Source organism: Hylobates moloch, unplaced genomic scaffold (assembly GCF_009828535.3).
Source record: "Hylobates moloch isolate HMO894 unplaced genomic scaffold, HMol_V3 SCAFFOLD_3, whole genome shotgun sequence".
In the NCBI taxonomy this organism is placed as follows: Eukaryota; Metazoa; Chordata; class Mammalia; order Primates; family Hylobatidae; genus Hylobates; species Hylobates moloch.
The window spans coordinates 64,118,240-64,138,842 of record NW_026652278.1 but is presented as its reverse complement, the minus strand read 5'-3'; the positions used below and the strand labels follow the sequence as shown (position 1 = coordinate 64,138,842).

General features: G+C 41.9%; 1 protein-coding gene and 1 non-coding gene across 5 annotated transcripts in view; one reads left to right on the top strand and one right to left on the bottom strand.

The window, feature by feature from the left end:
• Positions 1 to 14,010, bottom strand: part of DDX50 (DExD-box helicase 50) — a 46,590-nt gene extending 32,580 nt beyond the window's left edge. For 2 of the 4 annotated variants that reach the window (XM_032138745.2, XM_058436302.1), the window contains exons 1-7: positions 13,823 to 14,010; positions 8,418 to 8,714; positions 4,712 to 4,787; positions 3,857 to 4,035; positions 1,853 to 1,970; positions 1,556 to 1,741; positions 927 to 1,072 (exon numbers count right to left, since the gene is read on the bottom strand). In XM_032138745.2, coding sequence (XP_031994636.1) covers positions 927 to 1,072; positions 1,556 to 1,741; positions 1,853 to 1,970; positions 3,857 to 4,035; positions 4,712 to 4,787; positions 8,418 to 8,714; positions 13,823 to 13,909 — 1,089 coding nt within the window. In that variant the 5' untranslated portion in view covers positions 13,910 to 14,010. Of the gene's footprint in view, positions 1 to 926; positions 1,073 to 1,555; positions 1,742 to 1,852; positions 1,971 to 3,856; positions 4,036 to 4,711; positions 4,788 to 8,417; positions 8,715 to 9,084; positions 9,197 to 13,822 lie in introns of all 4 variants that reach the window. The other 2 variants (XM_032138769.2, XM_032138754.2) reach the window with 2 other exon arrangements.
• On the top strand, positions 3,354 to 3,460 carry LOC116466105 (U6 spliceosomal RNA). Its single transcript, XR_004247363.1, has one exon. It is a non-coding gene; the product is annotated as a U6 spliceosomal RNA (small nuclear RNA).
• Positions 14,011 to 20,603: the final 6,593 nt, after the last annotated feature.

Below are 20,603 nucleotides of genomic sequence, written 5' to 3'. Positions count from 1 at the left end.
CTAATTCCTTTTTTAAACATACCATTGGTTTAACTTTCATGGAGTTAAAATTATAAACCTTTTCCTTTATGGATTCTTCTTCTGACTTCTGTGGTGTTTTTTTGTTTTGTTTTTTTTTTGAGACAGGGTCTCTCTGTCACCCAGGCTGGAGTACGGCAGCGCAATCTCAGCTTACTGCAACCTCCACCTCCCGGGTTCAAGTGATTCTCATGCCTCAGCCTCCCAAACAGCTGGGACTACAGGGGCCCGCCACCAGGCCGGCTAATTTTTCTATTTTTAGTAGAGACAGGGTTTCACCATATTGGCCAGGCTGGTCTCACACTCCTGACCTCAAGTGATCTGCCCGCCTTGGCCTCCCAAAGTGCTGGGATTACAGGCGTGAGCCACCATGCTCGGCCCAACTTCTATGTTAGAAAAGCATTCCCTTTCCTGAAATCAAAAAACTCTTTATTCACCTACGTCTGGTTTAAGTTATTTTACAGCTTAATTTTTTAAATCTTTGAGACATTTTTTTGGTTTGGGGGAATGGGATGAGGATCTAACTTTTTTTCACCTCAGCTTTAACAAATTATCTCCACACTATTCTTTTCTAGTCAATATAAATCTCCTTGTCATGTTGTAAATATTTTGTTTTTTTGTTGTTTTTGTTTTGAGCTGCTTTAAAGAGAGAAAGAAAGAAACACTTCAAAACTGTCTATATGGCTGCTTGTGTGTTTCCTATTAGGACTTGCCTATTCATGTGCTTTTTTTCCCCCTATTTATTCTATTCTGCTACTCAGACTATAAAAATATATAGGTGTCTTACTATGAGCAGTAAAGAAAGATTAGGCCCGAAGAGGTACCCAAAACTTAAGTTTAGCTTCAACAAATGTCAAAAGTAAATACCAACTAAAAGCTAAAATCTATCATGCTAGAAAGCTACTTACTTCCACAGTAGTTGCAGCCTTTTGAGTCATTTTTCCAACAAGGTCAACCTGTTCATATCTGGATTTCATGTATTTTTTTGCAACTTTGTATACCCACTGTGGGCAAGTTGCAGAAAAAAGTAAAGTCTGAGGATTGTCTTCAGAATCTTAAATAAACAAAAAGAATTCAAATGTTTTCTTAATTTCCCACGATGTAGCCAGCTCTTAAAAATCTCCCCAAGCTTCAAAAAAATAATGAAAAATGTAAAACTTGGAGTGAATTTTTAACACACAGACTTCATTGCAATTATTAAAACTTTCAACTTGCAAAACTGGGGGACAATATGAAGAGAACTGAACCCAAAAGTAAAGTGAGAATTTAAGAAGGAAAAATGAACAAAGAAATCAATAAAATGAGTTAGTAAATCTAACTACTGACTATAAAAAAAATAGAATAAAGCATAGACAGCTAAGAAAATAGTTAAAATGATGCTATCATACTTTCTTTTTCAAGGACCGAACAGGTACCAAATTATTTTAGTTTTGTTAGAACGCAGGGGACGCTGCAATAAAAATTATTAAATAAAAACTCGTTTGCATTTAAGATTGAAGAATAATTACTAATGTGCTTATTTTGAATTAGGATATACCAGTTTTGTAGGATTCGTGAATAATATCTTCAACTTGTTCAGCGAAACCTAGATCTAACATCTGATCCACTTCATCAAGCACAACATGTCGCAGTTTAGAAAGATCCAATCGGCCACTCTGCAGATGGTCTTTGATACGACCAGGTGTTCCAACCAAGATGTCAATACCATTTCGAATATGATTAACTGTGAGAAGAGAGAAATGCCACCAATATGTAAAATTCAAACTTTCACATTATTTATTTAAATATAAGTATCAAATATGTCTTTGCACATCTATCATACATATTTACTCACTTTGGCTTTGATATGATGTTCCACCATAAAAACACGCCACGCTGAGTTTCCTTGTTATATCTTTGAAGTCTTTGGCTACTTGGTTTGCCAGTTCCCTTGTTGGAGCCAAAACAAGTACCTGAGCAAGAGTTTAAAAAACAAAAAGACACTTTTCTAAGGACATATCGAAATTAAAACTGAGAAGACTTTTTTTAGGTGCATTTAAAACCAGGAGTCTCAACATTAATGTCGCAGTATTTAAAGACATATCACAAATAGCAAAAAGAACAGCAGCATATATTTATTATATCCTGCCTTACTTCCTTCAGGTCTCTTCAGTGAGGTTCCCAAGCCCATTTTCATATCCCCCTGCCCCTCTTTATCATTTCTCCTCAGCACTTAAACCACCTAAGATACTGATATTTTACTTATTTGCTGATTGTCTATCTCACCCAATAAAATGTAAGCTCCATGAAGGCAGGAATTTATGTCAGGTTGGGTTACTGTGTTCCTTACACTTCAAACAGTGCCTGGTACAGTACAGGAAACTCAAAAATGTTTGTTAAACGAATGAATGTTCACCATGTGCTAGGAACTAATGTTTTACAGGAATTATCTAATTTGCTTCTCATAAAAACCCATGAGTGGCATTATTACACCATTTTCATAAATGAGAGACTTGTGTCTCAGAGAATTAAAGTCTTGCCCAAAATCAAACACCTAGAAATGGCGGAGCTGGAATCTCCAGTAACATCTTTCTAATACAAAAGCTTTTTAAGGCAGCTTTGGGGCCAGGTGTGGAGGCTCACACCTGTAATCCCAACACCTTGGGAGGCCAAGGTGGAAGGATCACTTGAGGCCAGGAGTTCAAAACCAGCCTGGACTACATAATGAGACCCCAAAATATAAAAAATTAGCCAAGTGTGGTGGCACCTGCCTGCAGTCCTACCTACTGGACAGCCTGAGAGGAAGAGAGAATTGCTTGAGCCCAGGAGTTCGTGGTTACAATGAGCCATGATTACCCCACTGTACTCCATCCTGGGCAACAGAGTGAGACCCTGTCTTTTTAAAAAAAAAAAAAAAAAGCAGTGTTGAGATTATATCCTATGTCCTATTTCAGTCTTTTCCTAATTTCACCCCAAAAACATAACTCTTCAAAAATATTTATCCTGTAAGTCAACACGCCAACCTGATTTGGGATAGCTGATCCAAGACTATTATGATTTAATTATATTTATTTATGTATGTTAATTTGCTCTTATAATACCACTCAGGAGTCTTACAAAGAACAAATTACTTTTAGTCATACAGCTGTTCATATTATGATGCTGACTTTTTTCTTCACTTTTACAAATCTTAAGTGCACACAGCTTTTTAGGTCAAATTTTAGGCTTACATTTTACTAGTCCCCTCTGTTGGTTGATTTTACATTTATAAAATAAGACAGATGTCTAGTACGCCAATAATATATAAACTAGCAATATCATTTCTATAATACTCTTCTTAAAAAGTCCATCTATGTGTGCTCACTTCAGCAGCACATACACTAAAATTGGAATGACACAGAGAAGATTAGCATGACCCCTGCACAAGGATGACATGAAAATTCATGACGCATTCCATACTAAAGGGAAAAAAAGGCAACACTGAAATAAATGATGCTGAACATTTACTGAATGACAAATAAATGAACACCTCTTTACAAAATTCATTTGTTTAAAAGCAAACGTCAGGACTGAAGAAAAGGGTCAACTAAATATATAAACTGTAAATAAGATATACTGGCTTTATAACTCATGAAATTGTCAAAGACATCTATGGATCCATGCACATCATATTCATATGCAAAAACTACTTCACTTTAACTTCGCTTGAAATTTCTTTTTGTGAAAAAAAACATCTTTTTGCTTTATGCCACAGTGCTAACTTTTCTATCTTGGGGGTACTAGAACTTAGGATTCGTGTAACTTTCTTTCCCTTTCTGTTAGAGTAACATTTAAAGCTTTTACCCCCTATAATGATTACCTTTGGTGAGCGGCTTTTTTTAATTGTTTCTTGATTTCTTTGGAGTCTTTCAATTAAGGGGATGGCAAAAGAGAATGTCTTTCCTGTTCCTGTCCGTGCTTGAGCTATTAAATCTTTTCCTTCATATACAGGACCAAAGGTCTTAACTTGAATAGGAAAGAGATATGTTACCCCTCGACCTGTAAAATGAGACTTAATTAAAATACTTCTTTACAACTAGCATTAGGAAAAAATATATTCATTTGAAAATGACAATCATGATTCTTCTATGTCTGCCTAAAGACATACCACCTGGTGACACAGTTATTCCTACCACAAACAAGAATTACTAAAAAATTAGTCTAAACTTTTGACAAATGCATATAAATCTTAAAGCTAAAAATAAGTCAGAATATTGAAAAGGATGATGTAAAAGTAAGTGCAATTAAAGAAGAGCTACTTCTCTATGCTTTTTATGTTTTCCTTTTGGTCAGAAAAGGCACAGGAGTTTTACAAAATCTAGTGATAGATTTTTAATTGCATATCCATTAAAACTGCATACCTTTGGGCCAGCCGTGGTGGCTCACGCCTGTAATCCCAGCACTTTGGTAACCCAACGCAGACAGATCACGAGGGCAGGAGTTTGAGACCAGCCTGACCAACATAGTGAAACCACGTCTCTATTAAAAATATGAAACTTAGCCGGGCATGGTGGCGCGCACCTGTAATCCCAACTACTCAGCAGGCTGAGGTAGGAGAATCGCTTGAACCCAGGAGGCGGAGGTTGCAGTGAGCCAAGATTGCACCACTGCACTCCAGCCTGGGTGACAGAGCAAGGCTCCATCTCAAAACAACAACAACAACAAAACTGCATACCTTTCAGAAGCTTTATAGTCTCTTCAGAAATAGGAAAATTGGAGAAGGCTCCTTCTTTCTGTTCACGTGTTAAGGTCTGTAAAAATGAAATCAATGGCCTAAATAATATAATTTATACTCAACTCTTCCTCATTTACTGTTTTTAATTTTGTACAGATTAACTTACAAGGAAAATTAGTGGAACATTCTTTTTTTTTTGAGACAACGTCCCACTCTGTTGCCCAGGTTGGCAGGTTGGAGTGCAGTGGCACCATCACAGCCCACTGTGGCCTCAACCTCCGGGCTCAAATCCTACCCACCTCAGCCTCCCAAGCAGCTAGGACCACAGGCGCATGCCACCATGCTCACTTAGTTTTTTATTTTTTGTAGAGACAGGGTCTCACCATGTTACCCAGGCTGGTCTTAAACTCCTGGCCTCAAGAGATCCTCTTGGCCAGGCACGGTGGCTCATGCCCGTAATCCCAACACTTTGGGAGGCCAAGGCAGGTGGATCACCTGAGGTCAGGAGTTCAAGACCAGCCTGACCAACATGGAGAAACCCTGTCTCTACTAAGAATACAAAATTAGCCAGGCATGGTGGCGCGTGCCTGTAATCCCAGCTACTCGGGAGGCTGAGGCAGGAGAATCGCTTGAACCCAGGAGGCGGAGGTTGTAGTGAGCTGAGATTGCGCCATTGCACTCCTGCCGGGGCAACAAGAGCAAAACTCCATCTCAAAAGAACAAGAAAAAAAAAGATCCTCCCGCCTTGGCCTCCAAACTGCTGGGATTACAAGCATAAGCCACTATGCCCGGCCAAAAAGGTTATTTATTAATCTAAATCATACAGATGTAGACAAAATTATAAAGGTTAATACAAGCCTATAAACTAAGCTAAAAGAAATTATATAATGAGATGTGTAAAGTTTTACTGAAAATAAGTTAAAATTTTATTCTACAGCTTTTGAAAGCTTTTTTATTTAGGTTGCTAATACAAGAGAAAGTTACTGTAAGCTTGAAGATTTCTTTAACATATATACAAGTTAGCATGACATTATCATTTAACATTTATTGAAAACTTTGTATACTAATGTGTACATAGAACAAAAACAGTATGTCTACCCAGTAAGCTTTATTGTTCGTGTGTTTAAAAAAAAACACACACTAACAATTTTCAAACTTGGAATTAGATAAAAAATAATTTCAAGGCCAGGCGCGGTGGCTCACGCCGGTAATCCCAGCACTTTGGGAGGCCGAGGCAGGTGGATCACGAGGTCAGGAGATTGAGACCATCCTGGCTAACATGGCGAAACCCTGTCTCTACTAAAAACACAAAAAATTAGCCAGGCTTGGTGGCAGGCACCTGTAGTCCCAGCTACTAGGGAGGCTGAGGCAGGAGAATGGCGTGAACCTGGGAGGCAGAGCTTGCAGTGAGCCGAGATTGCACCACTGCACTCCAGCCTGGGCGACAGAGCGAGACTCCGTCTCAAAAAAAATAAAAAAATAAAAATAAATAAAAATAATTCCAAATTCAAATGGCATGCCATTTAAACAAACCTCAATGCTGCTGTTACCTTTTTATGATAAAAAAAAAATTATAAAAATAATACACTGTTGGCCAGGCATGGTGGCTCATGCCTGTAATTCCAGCACTTTGGGAGGCCAAGATGGTAGGATCACTTAAGTCCAGGAGTTCAAGACTAGCCTGGGCAATATAGTGAGACCCCATCTCTATAAAAAACAAACAAACAAACAAAAAACAAATAATACACTGTCATTGTAGAAACTTTTGAAACTGGCAGGGCCCAGTGGTTTATGTCTGTAATCCCAGCACTTTGGGAGGCCAAGGCAGGTGGATCACTTGAGCCCAGGAGTTCAAGACCAGTCTGGACAACATAGTGAATGAAACACCATCTCTCCTAAAAATACACAAATTAGCCAGGCGTGGTGGTACACACCTATAGTCCCAGCTACTCAGGTGGCTGAGGTGAGAGGATCACCTGAGCCCAGGGAGGATGAGGCTGCAGTGAGCCATGATTGCACCACTGCACTCCATCCTAGGTGACAGAGTGAGACCTCATCTCAAAAAAAAAAAAAAAAAGGAAACTTTAAAAACTACAGAGGAAACAGAAACAAATTTAAAAATTATTTATAATCCACTCAGCTAAAACCACATTTGAAACATACTCCTCTAATCTTCACTCTATGCACATAAAATTTTTAAAATAGAAATAAAATCACACTGTATATACCATTTTCTAACCTTTTTTTTTTGAGATGGAGTTTCGCTCTTGTTGCCTACGCTGGAGTGCAATGGTGCCATCTCGGCTGACTGCAACCTCCGCTTCCCAAGTTCAAGCGATTCTCCTGCCTCAGCCTCCCAAGTAGCTGGGATTACAGGCATGTGCCACCACACCCAACAAATTTTTTTGTATTTAGTAGAGGCAGGTTTCACCATGTCGGTTAGGCTGGTCTTGGAACTCCTGACCTCAGGTGATCCACCTGCCTCAGCCTCCCAAAGGGCTGGGATTACAGGCGTGAGCCACTGCGCCCAGCCTATTTTTTTCTTTTAACAAGATAAAATGACTACCTTTTCTATTGTATACCCTTTGGGATAGCTGTATTCTATTACACAGCTATAGTATGTTTTGTTTAAACCAACTGTCTACTATCAGACATTTAGGATGTTTACATATTTTGCTATTATCAACAACATTACTATGATAAGAGTACTTATTCATACAGCTCTGCACACCTCTTCATCATCTCCTTAGGATAAATTCCTTTAAGTAGAATTCCTAAACTCTCATGCCATCTAAACAAAACAATAAACTGTTAAACCTATTATAATACAGATCTTACCAGGCAAAATCCCACCAAAGTGAGAAGCAAGCTATACATTCCACTGCTAGCAATACAGATTTAAAGGACCTTATTTAGATCAACAAACACATGTGCTTCCTGCCAAACAGCAAATTCACAAATTAAAAAAAAAAAAGCCATAAGACAAGGATTCAACATCTTTTCCCAATGCTCCCCAAAGATTATGCATTAAGCTCAAATATATATGAATATCAGCAATTATCATAAAGAATATAAAGAATTACTAATTATTGGCCCAATGTGGTGGCTCACACCTGTAATCCCAGCACTTTGGGAAGCCGAGACAGGTGGATCACTTTGAGGTCAGGAGTTCAAGTCCAGCCTGACCAACATGGAGAAACACCGTCTCTACTAAAAATACAAAAATTAGCCAGGCATGGTGGTGCGTGCCTGTAATCCCAGCTACTCGAGAGGCTGACTCAGGAGAATCGCTTCAACCCAGTAGGCAGAGGTTGCCACGAGCCGAGATTGTGCCATTCCAGTCCAGCCTGAGCAACAGAGCAAGACTCTGACTCAAAAAATAAAAGAAAAAGAAAAAAGAAAGAAAAGAAATTCAAGTAGATAACCGTCAAGCAATTCCGAATAACTTCAGGAACCCAAATGTACAGAAAAGGTTTAAATTTGACTATTTCTCCCACCTCACCCCAAGAAAAAGGCTATACAATGAAATAAACAAGGGACAAAGGAAAAAAGGCTCAGGCTTCACCTGTACAGACTCTCTAGTGCAACTAAGAGTACTAGACACTAATCAAGAAATATTATAGAATCAATTCTAATTAGCCTAAAAAAATCAAATCAACCTATAGTTCAATAATAATGTCAAATGCAAAATAAAAAGCTTCCATACCTCCTCTAGTTTATTATCACTTGATTTATGAGTAGAAGTATCTAAGGATGATACTCGCTTTGATTTTTTTTCATATTCATCAATATCTCCATTTGGTAGATCTTTTCTTCTTGACTTATGAGATTTGGAGAATTCATCTGAAAGTCTATTAAATCCTTCTTCAGTGTCTCCATTTAGCTTCTCTTTCATTTTAGTTTTTTTGGCCTTGGGAGCATCCAGGTCATCTGTAACACCATTTTCTCTTGTTTCTGATTTCTCATCCGAGTCATAATGGTGCCTTGACTTTCTTCTGTCACTCTGTGAACAAACAAAGAAGCAATGACAAGATGGTCAGAGGTTTTCTTTTAAGACTCTAGAGAAGTTAGAGCATGACTCCCCCACCAGTTCAGCTCAATCTACAGTTACTTTGAAAACCTACCTGGTAGAAATCAAGACTGGTTACTAATGCCAAGCTCTAAGCCTCAACTGTTGCTATCTTTCTCAACCCCTTCCTAGCATTCTCAAGACTCAGCCTCTAGCCCCTCTCTAATCCCATCATAAGATTTAAGAAAATTAAAACGGTTTCTCCTTGAGGAAAGAAAGACAACCCCAGAATTATCAATTACTAAACAAGCAAAAACTTCCAACATTTCCAAGAGAAAAAAATTAATACTTATTGAATACCTACCCAGCACTGTGTAATGTGTTTTCAGCTTATCTTGTTTAAATCTTCATAACAACCCTATAAGGGAAGTACAGGTCCATAATCCCTTATCCGAAATTGCGATATCCATAAAGCTCTGAAAACCGAAAGTTTTTTTGTAACTTATCTGGAGGCAAAACCTTACCTGAACTCATTTGATGGCAAAATTTAACTTGAACTAATGTGAGGCTCTTTATAGTCTTTATTTATCCCGCTTAGTATGACCACTCATATTTAATATTAAGGTGTCTGATTACAGGTTTTGGGCCCCAAACCCTACCGGGGTGCTACCCTTCTAAAAATCCCCAGAATTCTGAATTCCAAAATACAACTAGTTCCAAGGATTTTGGATAAGGGATAGTGAACCTGTATTACCTTTGCCATTTCATTTATTTATTTATTTTTGAGATAGAGTTTTGCTCTGTCACCCAGGCTGGAGTGCAGTGGCGCAATCTTGGCTCACTGCAGCCTCCGCCTCCCAGGTTCAAGTGATTCTCCTGCCTCAGCCTCCCAAGTAGCTGGGACTACAGGCATACGCCACCATGCCCAGCTAAATTTTTGTATTTTTAGTAGAAACGAGGTTTCGCTCTGTTGGCCAGGCTGGTCTCAGACTCCTGACCTCAGGCGATCCACCAGCCTCGGCCTCCCAAAGTGCTGGGATTACAGCCGTGAGCCACTGCGCCCAGCCACCTCTGCAATTTTATACACAAGGAAACAGAAGTTCTAAGAGGTTAAGCAACTTGCCAAAGATCCACATGTGGGATTTCCTGCAGCTATAAGTACTAGAAATTGAATCTAGCACTGCCTGACTTGAAAGCCCATTCTCTTTTCACATTATGCTTCCTCCCTGCACTTTGACAATTCACAGGTTAAAGGAAAACAAAACGAAACTACATAATTCATACAGAAGTCCAATTGTTATACTTCCACAGAAGGACAGTAATCCTGGAATTTTTTTTTTTTTTTACGTTTTAAATTTAGTTAATTTTTTTAAAAAAAGCACTATTTTGCAACTTCAATTTTAAAATGTCAAACTAGTGGCCAGTGTTGTGATATTTACAGAACACAATAAATGATTTGGGAATTTAGGACTTTAGCCTGGTGGCTAGCCGTGGTGGCTCACGCCTATAATCCCAGCACTTTGGGAGGCCGAGGTTGGGTGGATCACCTGAGGTCAGGAGTTCGAGACCAGCCTGGCCAACATGGCGAAACCCCGTCTCTACAAAAATACGAAAATTAGCTGCGCGCTGTGGCACACGCCTGTAATCTCAGCCACTCTCAAAAAAATGAATTACCTGGTCAAATATTCAAAATAGATAGCAGTGATTAGTGATGGTAAAAACTACTACCACCAAAATATTCACCATAACTTACACAAGTTTTAGAGTTCTTTCACATATAATTTTCTCATCCATAAAATTGGAATTGCTGTGAGAATTGAACAATATCTTTGAAAATGCTTTGCAGTTACACATTACATCATCTGATCTGCAGTTAACTGCACTAGCCCACATCTTTCCAAACCAATAGGTTCTACAGAAAAATAAGATTATTTATCGATTCAGCCTTGGGGTTTGAATTGCTCCTGGGCCCTGCACTACAGGCAGAAGTTGAAGCAAGGCAAAGGGAGACCTCTCAGTCTAAGCCCAGTAACATCTCAAGGTGATTAAATAAATTATTCCACTTTAGACCCACAATGCTTGGCACTCTCCGTTTACTTGGTTTCAGTTACACTTTATATTCCCTTCTTACCTCTATCTTCTTACCTCTACCACATATTTTCTTCAGTGGTTCCTCTCCTTCTTCCTCCAGTAGACGCTCCTTGAATATCTGTTCTCTATGTTCACTTTTATTACTATTTTCATGGCTCAGTACGTACTTCCAGACTCCCTTCCTCACCTACATTCCGATTCTAAGAATCTAAGGACCAGCTCCGTATCTCAACACATCCGAACCAAAGTTATCCTCACCTCAATACCAGAACACTATTCGTTTCAGTTTTTTTTTTTTTTTTTTTTTGAGACAGGTCTTACTCTGTCTCCCAGGCTGGAGTGCAGTGGCTCAACCATGGTTCCCTGTAGCCTCAACCTCCCTGACTCAAGTGATCCTCCCACCTCAGCCTCCTGAGTAGCTGAGTCTACAGGCACGAGCTACAACAGCTGGCTAATTTTTTTTTTTTTTTCTTGAGACGGAGTTTCGCTCTTGTTGCCCAGATTGGAGTGCAATGGCGTGATCTTGGCTCACTGCAACCTCTGCCTCCTGGGTTCAAGCAATTCTCCTGCCTTAGCATCCCAAGTAGCTGGGATTACAGGCGCCTGTCACCACGCCCAGCTAATTTTTTTTTTTTTTTTTGAGACGGAGTCTTGCTCTGTCGTCCAGGCTGGAGTGCAATGGTGCGATCTCAGCTCACTGAAACCTCTGCCTCCCGGGTTCAAGCGATTCCTGTACCTCAGCCTCCCGAGTTGCTGGGATTACAGGCATGCACCACCACACCCGACTAATTTTTGGGTTTTTTTTTTTTGTAAATGGAGTCTCGCCGTGTCACCGCTGCAGTGCAGTGGCACGATTTCGGCTCACTGCAACCTCAGCCTCCCGGGTTCATGCGATTCTCTTGCCTTAGCCTCCTGAGTAGCTGGGATTACAGGCATGCGCCACCATGCCCAGCTAATTTTTGTATTTTTAGTAGAGACAGAGTTTCACCATGTTCGCCGGAATGGTCTCCATCTCCTGACCTCATGATCCACTCGCCTCAGCCTCCCAAAGTGCTGGGATTACAGCAGTAAGCCACCATGCCCGGCCTAATTTTTATATTTTTAGTAGAGACGGGATTTCACCATGTTGGCCAGGCTGGTCTTGAACTCCTGACCTCAGGTGACCTGCCTGCCTCAGCCTCCCAGAGTGCTGGGATTACAGGAGTGAGCCACCGCACCCAGCTACTTTTTTCATTTTTTGTAGAGACAGGGTTTCTACAAAACTCTACCTAAACTCCTGGGCTCAAGCAATCCTCCCATCTCAGCGTCCCAAAGTGCTAGGATTATAGGCATGAGCCACTGCAGCTAGCCACCAGACCAGTATTCTAATGCTCTATTTATTTTAGTTGGTATTCCAATCCATTTCCAAATCTCTGGTTATCTTTCATAGTTAAAGGGCGGTCAACATGTATTTCTGGAGAATTTACAATGCAAAAGCCACCAATTTACAACAACATAGTGAAACATAAGGATGGACAAAGATTTGGTCATTTTCCTCAAGAACTTTTGGGAAATATGTGGGATACATACAGGAAAAATGAACTAGTTTTACATAGAAATGCATAACAAATGTCAATCAAATGATAAAGATAGCCACTGAAACTAGATAACGGTACGTTCGGGTTATCAGGAAAGACATAAACTAGGCCTTGACAGGTGGACAGGATTGGGATGCAAAAGACAAGGATTTCAAAAGAAGCCTTTTTAAAAATACCTGCTTGGTTTTCTGCTTACACTCTAGGTACCTTCAGTAGTCAAACTCACAGAGCGAAAGTAGAATGGTAGTTGCCGGGAGTGGAAGGAGAGAGGAATGAGAAGTGAGTGTTTAATGGGCACAGAGTTTCAGTCTGGGACAATGAAAAGTTCTGGAGATGGATGGTGGTGACAGCTGCAAAACGATGTAAATATACTTAATGTCACAGAGCTATTACTTAAAAATGGTTAAAATGATAAATGTTATGTATATTTTAGCACAATAAAAGAAAAGTGTTAGCTGGAATGGCAAGTTTACCTTAGTGATAAGGTCAGAGAGGTAGATTCTGCTTTCTAAGGCTATACAAAATAAGTCTCATTCTTTTGTTGAATGTCAGCCTTCGAATACTGCCACCTCAGCCTCTTCAGCTGATTTCTTTTTTCCAGGTCAAATGTCTCCAGTAATAATTTTACCTGGGCATTTTTCAGCACCTTGTGATCCTCTGAGTGTTTCGGGATGTTTTTTCTTTTCCTTTTTTTTTTTTTTTTTTTTTTTTGGAGGGCAAGGGGGTGGAAGGAGGAAAGACTACAACTCCTCTACAGGCTCCTTGAGAGCAGAGACCATTTCTTTACTTATTTAGTTTAACCTCCTTGGTGCTCAGCAAAGAGTATGGTACAAATTAGGTTCAATAAACACCTGCGGATTGAATGAAAATACTGACAATAAATACTGCATTAATAATGCAACCCACACGATCTCCATCACTGACAAATCCTGGCAAGGCTCAGTGACACTTTTCCTTAAGACTCTATAGACTAGTTATTGAGGTTTGTAAACCTAAGATCGCGTTCCCCAGGATTCTTGCACAGGGGACAGGCTGACAGAAGCAACACATATTCAAAGCAATCATTTTTTTTTTAAACATCTTCTAACAGGGCCAATGAAAACGAAATGACAAGCATCACTGCTTAAGGAGAGAAAGAACAGATTCCATGGTGATGGGAGCTTGAGTCTGCCCATCTGAGATTCAGGCGCCAACGGGAAGGGCTGAGGGGCCACGCGCGGGGGGAGGCCCAAAGCCCAGGGCCATCTTTCTCCAGGTCGGGAGAGTGGAGGTGGAAACGGTCCCTGAGCGACCCCAGAGGGCCGAGGGCGGCGCGAAGGGAGGCCCTCGGATGCTCTGGCCCGGTTCTGACAGGCCATCATCAGGGACAGACAGTTCCCCTCCCCGCCCAAGCCGGCGCAGCCCAAAAGGAGGCGCGGCCCATGCTCAGCGCACCTTTTGCCTCTCCTTCTTCTGGCTCTCGGACTCCTCCAAGGGTGCTTCCAGCTCCATAATGTCCCCCCAGAGGAGTTTCCCAGGCATTACTGGCCACCGCCGCCTCCCTCCGGGCACGGTGGCCACAACCACCTACGGACAGCGACAGCGTGAAAGGAAGCGGGGGCAGGGCGGCCGCCCGGCCTTGGGCGTGCGTCACTTCCGGGACACGCACCGCACGGCGGGGAAAAATAATCCCGGATACTCTCGGTTTAAGTCCTTCCATTGCGCCGCAACCTCTCAACCAATGAGTGTGAGAGACCTCAACGGGCCCACCCTTGTTCTGAAGTGATTGGTTACTAGAGTAAAACCCTGGCCAATCTCCATAAAGGAAGCACGCACTGATTAGCATAAATAGTTCCGTTTATCTTCCCCTCCCCCACTCCGAGCTGGTCTTCTCAGCCCTGCGGAGCTTCTTGGGGGCTTCCCAGTATGCACTGCTAGGGCTGGAAAGCCCTTCAACGGCGGTAGACAGGAACGGCGCGCCGTGGGAGGGTGCGTGGGCAGGCCCGTGCCCAGGCCAGGGGGCAACGCCACGCGCGGCCTCGCCATTCGCCGCCGGAAGCTGAAGCCCTCCGTCCCGCCCATTGCGGGGGAGATGTTAACGACCAACGGCTTCGCGCGAGGCCACAGGCCTGGCGTCGGTGGAGAGGGGCTTCGCGCAGTTTGGGGTGGGCCAGATGGGCCAGAGGTGTAGCCAGGAACTGACAGATGTCCGTCCCTGAAGTCTTAGGTTTTAATCGTGAATTGATCCCTGGTTCATTGTGATCCTTCTCACGTTGTCCATTTGACATAAGAAGAAACCCGAGAAAGGAATGTACTTGTCTGAAGTCCCACAGTCTGTTAGTGGCACAGTCAGGACTTAGAGAATTTAGCTCCTGAAGCCGAGATCAGTGCTCTCTCTGCCACATCAACCTGAAAACTTTTGAGTTTTGCAGTGTTTTGGGGAAGATGCTCCCATGAAACAACAGGAAAAACCTGAAGAAGCCTCACATTTTCTGCTAGCGAGAAAAGCCAAAATGTCTTCCACAGATTATCTATTTGCAGTGAATAAAAAAGGATTTAATTTTAGTGATGGGGATTAACTGCCCGTGAATCACCATCTTACACAAAACTGAAACCTTTGACAATACAAAGGGTAACTTCCTTAGTGTTTCTATACCTTTGCTTACTATCACCGAGGCTAGTTGGCTTTTCACAGCCATTTCTTCATGATCCTTGCGACCCAGCTACTCTACCCAATGGAGACACAGGGCTACTCTCACAAACCACTTGATAACGTCTAGCACACCAGCCTTAAAACCTAAGCATCAAACTGTGTCCTAGCAAAATTACAAATTGTTACATGTCGTGGAGTTTGGGAATTGGTCCTGAATAGCTGGAACCACAAATGTTAAATCTGTGATTGCTTCAAGCCTTCTACATAACTACGGCTTGGCCTGAAGGCAAGGGCTATATGTTTGCATGTAACTTTATGGATTCAATACTCAGAAACACAAGGAGTGTTCAGCTATTGATGACGCAGAAATCCACCGCTCTTTCTAGGTTATGAGAATAGCTATGCATCTCTAGATCTGTGGTTTTCTGCATCCTTTTGTCCTAATCCCTCAGTCCACTCCCAATTCTACCATAGTAGGGTCTTTATAGCCCTACAACAGGGTGTGATGATGTGCATAAAAACACAGTGTAGATATGGCTAAGAATGCCGCACGTAAAATTGGGATAAAAGGAACAGATGTTATTGTCTTGTGGTTGAAGGTTAATAACAGATGAAGTAAAAGTTGAGCTCCTGAGCACTCTTTGGCATTCATTTGTATGTCAGAGGTCCTAGGAGCGGGCCTGAAAAAAAGAAAGGAGTAGACTGTTCAAATCTCCCTATTCAAGTGATTAACAAGTATACGAGTATTTCAGAATGACCTTCTGTGACTTGCAACACTACAGACTCTGCCTTTCTAAGCCCTAAATTCACTGAACCAAATCTCTGGCTGCTGTCTGTGTCAGATGGAAAGGGCAAGTATAAACTGATGTGTCAGTAAATTGACCAAGGAGTGGCTTAGCTGGAAAAAATATGTACCACATTACACATGTGTTCTCCAGGGATATCATTTTGCCTCAATCAACTAGAAAACGTGGGAATGGGATGCAAGAGTGGAGACCTTTGTTTTCTTCATATTTGCTCCCTCTGTAAATCTCAAGAGATTGTGTCTGATGAGATTTGGGGTTGGGGGGAGGCCTACTGTGCATGAATAATTGAAATGCACAATAATTCAAGATACAATCTTATTAGAACATCTTTATTTTCCAAACATCTTACCAGAGTCACTGATATACTTTCTTTTACAACACTTAAGAGTTGGGTGCTTCAATTGCTACTCCTGTTACAAGGTCCAATAAAGATTTCCCTGCCGGGCGCGGTGGCTCACGCCTGTAATCCCAGCACTTTGGGAGGTCGAAGCGAGCAGATCACAAGGTCAGGAGATCGAGATCATCCTGGCTAACACCGTAAAACCCCGTCTCTACTAAAAATACAAAAAATTAGCCGGGTGTGGTAGCAAACACCTGTAGTCCCAGCTACTCGGGAGGCTGAGGCAGGAGAATGGCATGTACCGGGGAGGCGGAGATTGCAGTGAGCCGAGATGGCGCCACTGCACTCCAGCCTGGGTGACAGAGCAAGACTCAGTATCAAAAAAAAAAAAAAAAAAAAAAGATTTCCCTTGCCCTTTGCCTCAGCTTATTTAAACTGTCCATTAAGATATAAGAAGATGACTATTTCTAAACTTGCCTCTGTCATCTTTTTAGAACTATAGGGCTAGATTAGTTTTACTCTGTAGTTTGAGTTGAAGGTAAAAGTCATCAAATAACCATTTTGTATCTGCACGTCAACCTTATGTGGCAAGAGGAATTGAAACTTTTTCTTTTACTTTATGCCCAGCAGCTTCGTCATTAACCATCATTTTTAAATGCTGTGACATGGAAATAGTTTAAGGGGCAGTTAAAAACTGATTTAAGACATATTGGGGGCACAAAATAAGTGTTGAGTATGGAAAAGCAGAAAGAAAGTAAAGGCAAAGAGAATGGGAGGGAAGGAGGAGGGTATTTTTCCCATTGCCATGGGACATAAACCAAGTCAGTTCTAAAATCTTGCTAGAAAAGTGAGGAGAGTAATGCTGATAGCACAGGAAATTGGATCCGCTGATATAATGGCACCATGGAAATGAGGTACAGAGGTGCTTACATTAGCTTGAGGTTTTGACAGCATTGGAAAGAGACATCTTTGGCCGGGCGCAGTGGCTCATGCCTGTAATTCCAGTACTTTGGGAGGCCGAGGCGGGTGGATGACGAGGTCAGGAGATGGAGACCATCCTGGCTAACATGGTGAAACCCCGTCTCTACTAAAAATACAAAAAATTAGCCGGGCGTGGTGGCGGGCGCCTGTAGTCCCAGCTACTCGGAGAGGCTGAGGCAGGAGAATGGCGTGAACCCGAGAGGCAGAGCTTGCAGTGAGCTGAGATTGCGCCACTGCACTCCAGCCTGGGCGACAGAGCGAGACTCCGTCTCAAAAAAAAAAAAAAAAAGGAAAAGAGACATCTTTGAATACATTTATCATATGTGTATTTATGCATGTATCTAGCTCCTAAATTCAAAACTTTAAATGATTTTGTAAGTTCTTAACCTTTAGTCTCATTGTTTAGTCAATTACTTTCTGGATGTTTTGAACCAAGTAGTAGGAGAGAGGGTTTCAGAGTCACATCGTCACATCAGTCACCCCAGAAGAGGGCACCATTATCCAAGTAATGTTTGGAAGCGGCTTCTGCTTCTTCCAGACATCTACTCCTTTCTCTTTTCAGGCCCGCTCTTAGGACCTCTAAAGAGGAAAAAATGTTAGTAAGGTTTCATAGGGAAGAAAGTCCTGTAAGACACCAGCAAAGTAATCATGAATTTGTCTTTGATGTCCCCATTCTTGTTTCATGACATTCATGTCTCTCTTCCCCACCCCTGTTAAGCAATAGCCTGTTTTCCCAACACCCAAAAAGTAGCTGTAGATAGGTTCTCAAAATGCCATGGTTCCCAATCTTTTCCCTTCTACAGGCTCTTTCCGTTGCTCTTCCTCATAGACTTGACATTTTGGTTTGGGGTGTGTGTGTGTGTGTGTGTGTGTGTGTGTGTGTGTGTGTTGTGTGTGCGCGCGCATGCACCACTACGTAATAAAAGATCTGGGACTGGGCGCGGTGGCTCACGCCTATAATTCCAGCACTTTGGGAGGCTGAGGCGGGCAGATCACCTGAGGTCAGGAGTTCGAGACCAGCCTGGCCAACATGGCAAAACTTTGTCTTTACTAACAGTACAAAAATTAGCCAGGCGTAGTGGCAGGCACCTGTAATCCCAGCTATTCAGGAGGCCGAGGCAGGAGAATCGCTTGAATCTGGGAGGCGGAGGTTGCAGTGAGCCAAGATTGCACCACTGCACTCCAGCTGGGATAAGATTGAGACTCTGTCTTAAAAAAAAAAAAAGAAACAAGAAAAAAGATTTGGGCCAAGCATGGTGGCTCACACCTGTGTTCCTGTATTCCCAGCACTTTGGGAGTCCGAGGCAGGCAGATCACCTGAGGACAGGGGCAGAAGTTCAAGACCAGCCTGGCCAACATGGTGAAACCCCGTCTCTACTAAAAATACAAAATTGGCCCAGTATGGTGGCTCATGACTGTAATCCCAGCACCTTGGGAGGCCGAGGTGGCGGATCATGAGGTCAGGAGATCGGGACCATCCTGGCCAACATGGTGAAACCCTGTCTCTACTAAAAATACAAAAATTAGCTGGGCATGGTGGTACATGCCTGTAGTCCCAGCTACTCAGGAGGCTGAGGCAGGAGAATCACTTGAACCAGAGGTTAGAGTGAGCTGAGATCATGCCATTGCACTCCAGCCTGGGCAACACAGTGAGACTCTATCTCAAAAAAAAAAAAAAAAAAAAATCTGACATTTTGTAACATTTTGTCTGATAAATTGTATTTAGGGATAATTGATCCATGGTCATTATTCTAATCTATGAATAAGATACAAATGCAGTTCAACTGCCACACCAGCATGGGATAGTGTTGCATTACTGAGCTAGTGTTTTCAACTATTTGCAAAGAAATGATCTTTTAGCTAGCAAGGAGTTAGAGTAAGGCAAAGGAATTGAGTACAATTTCTATTAGGACTTTTGAAATAATGAAAATAGTTTGCAAAAAACCTAGCTATGCCAGGGATCCCTAGGAGTCTGAAATCTCAGATGAGAGAGGATGAAATGTTGTATGGATGTCTACAATAAGCGCGTATTTTGCATATTTTATTCCTACTTATAAAATAAGCTATCAACTGAAAACTTGTTAGTGAAAGGCATAATACCTCCCCGTGGCATACCTGGATTTTGATGGCAGATACATCCTATAACCTTCCCAAAGGACTAAATCTGTAATGGAGGAATTCCAGACAACCTGACAAAAACAGGGGATCTGTATAGTGGGCCATGTATTTACCTATCAAGCAAGTTTTGTTACTATAAAATATATTAAAATACATACATATATATGTATAATAATATTAGGTACCTCCTGCATTGGGCACTTTTTTTTTTTTTTAAGACCCAAAGCCGTGCGGTGGCTCACGCTTGTAATCCCAGCACTTTGGGAGGCCGAGGCGGGCGGATCACGAGGTCAGGAGATCGAGACCACGGTGAAACCCCGTCTCTACTAAAAATACAAAAAATTAGCCGGGCGCGGTGGCGGGTGCCTGTAGTCCCAGCTACTCGGAGAGGCTGAGGCAGGAGAATGGCGTGAACCCGGGAGGCGGAGCTTGCAGTGAGCCAAGATTGCACCACTGCACTCCAGCCTGGGCGACAGAGCGAGACTCCGTCTCAAAAAAAAAAAAAAAAAAAGACCCGAAGCCATTCCACAGCCATGCCCACAGTGGGGTTGCTCAGGTCTACATCGGGCACTTTTGATAGATCATCCCCAAGCCTCACGACAATCCCCTAAGGGAGACATCATTACTGTCTCCCTCTGACAGATGAGAAAACCAATTCAGAGGAATTTGGTGACTTGCTCCATCATACAGCTACGAAGGATTTGGAATTGGAATTCAAACTTGTGTCTGACTCCTAAGCTCAGATCATTAAGCTGCCTCAAGAAAACAGTTTTCTCATTAGAGAATAGACTGCATTAGGAAAGATAAATCAAGAACTAAAGTTGCCACAAAAAGCAGTTACGTCTGGGCAGAAAAATGCAGGTGACCTATTTTAGAGAATAATCTCCCAAACAATTTAATCGCACATATTCCCATCTTTAATATCTGTGTTATAGGATGAGTTTTGTAGGAGAAAATTTTACTGGTTTCATAATGAGCTTGATTCATTTAACACATTCCTTTAAAACAGGGAGAGTGTCATAATGCATCCAGTGGCAAAATTAGATGGACTTCATTAGTTGCACAACATGGCAAAACCCCATCTCCTAAAAAAACAAAACAAATAAAAAACCTTACAGTTGGAAGGATTCTCCAAAATCATATAGTTCAGCCAGCCAGTTAAACTAAATTCTGGAAATTGCTCTGCAACATATCATTAGAGGGATCACCAAGCTTCTGTTCGAATGCCCTAAACAATGGGAAATTCATTCTTTTCCAAAGTTGCCTACTTCATCTTCAGATAGCTTTGTCTAATAGAAAATTCTGCCAGGCACAGTGGCTCACACCTGTAATTCCAGC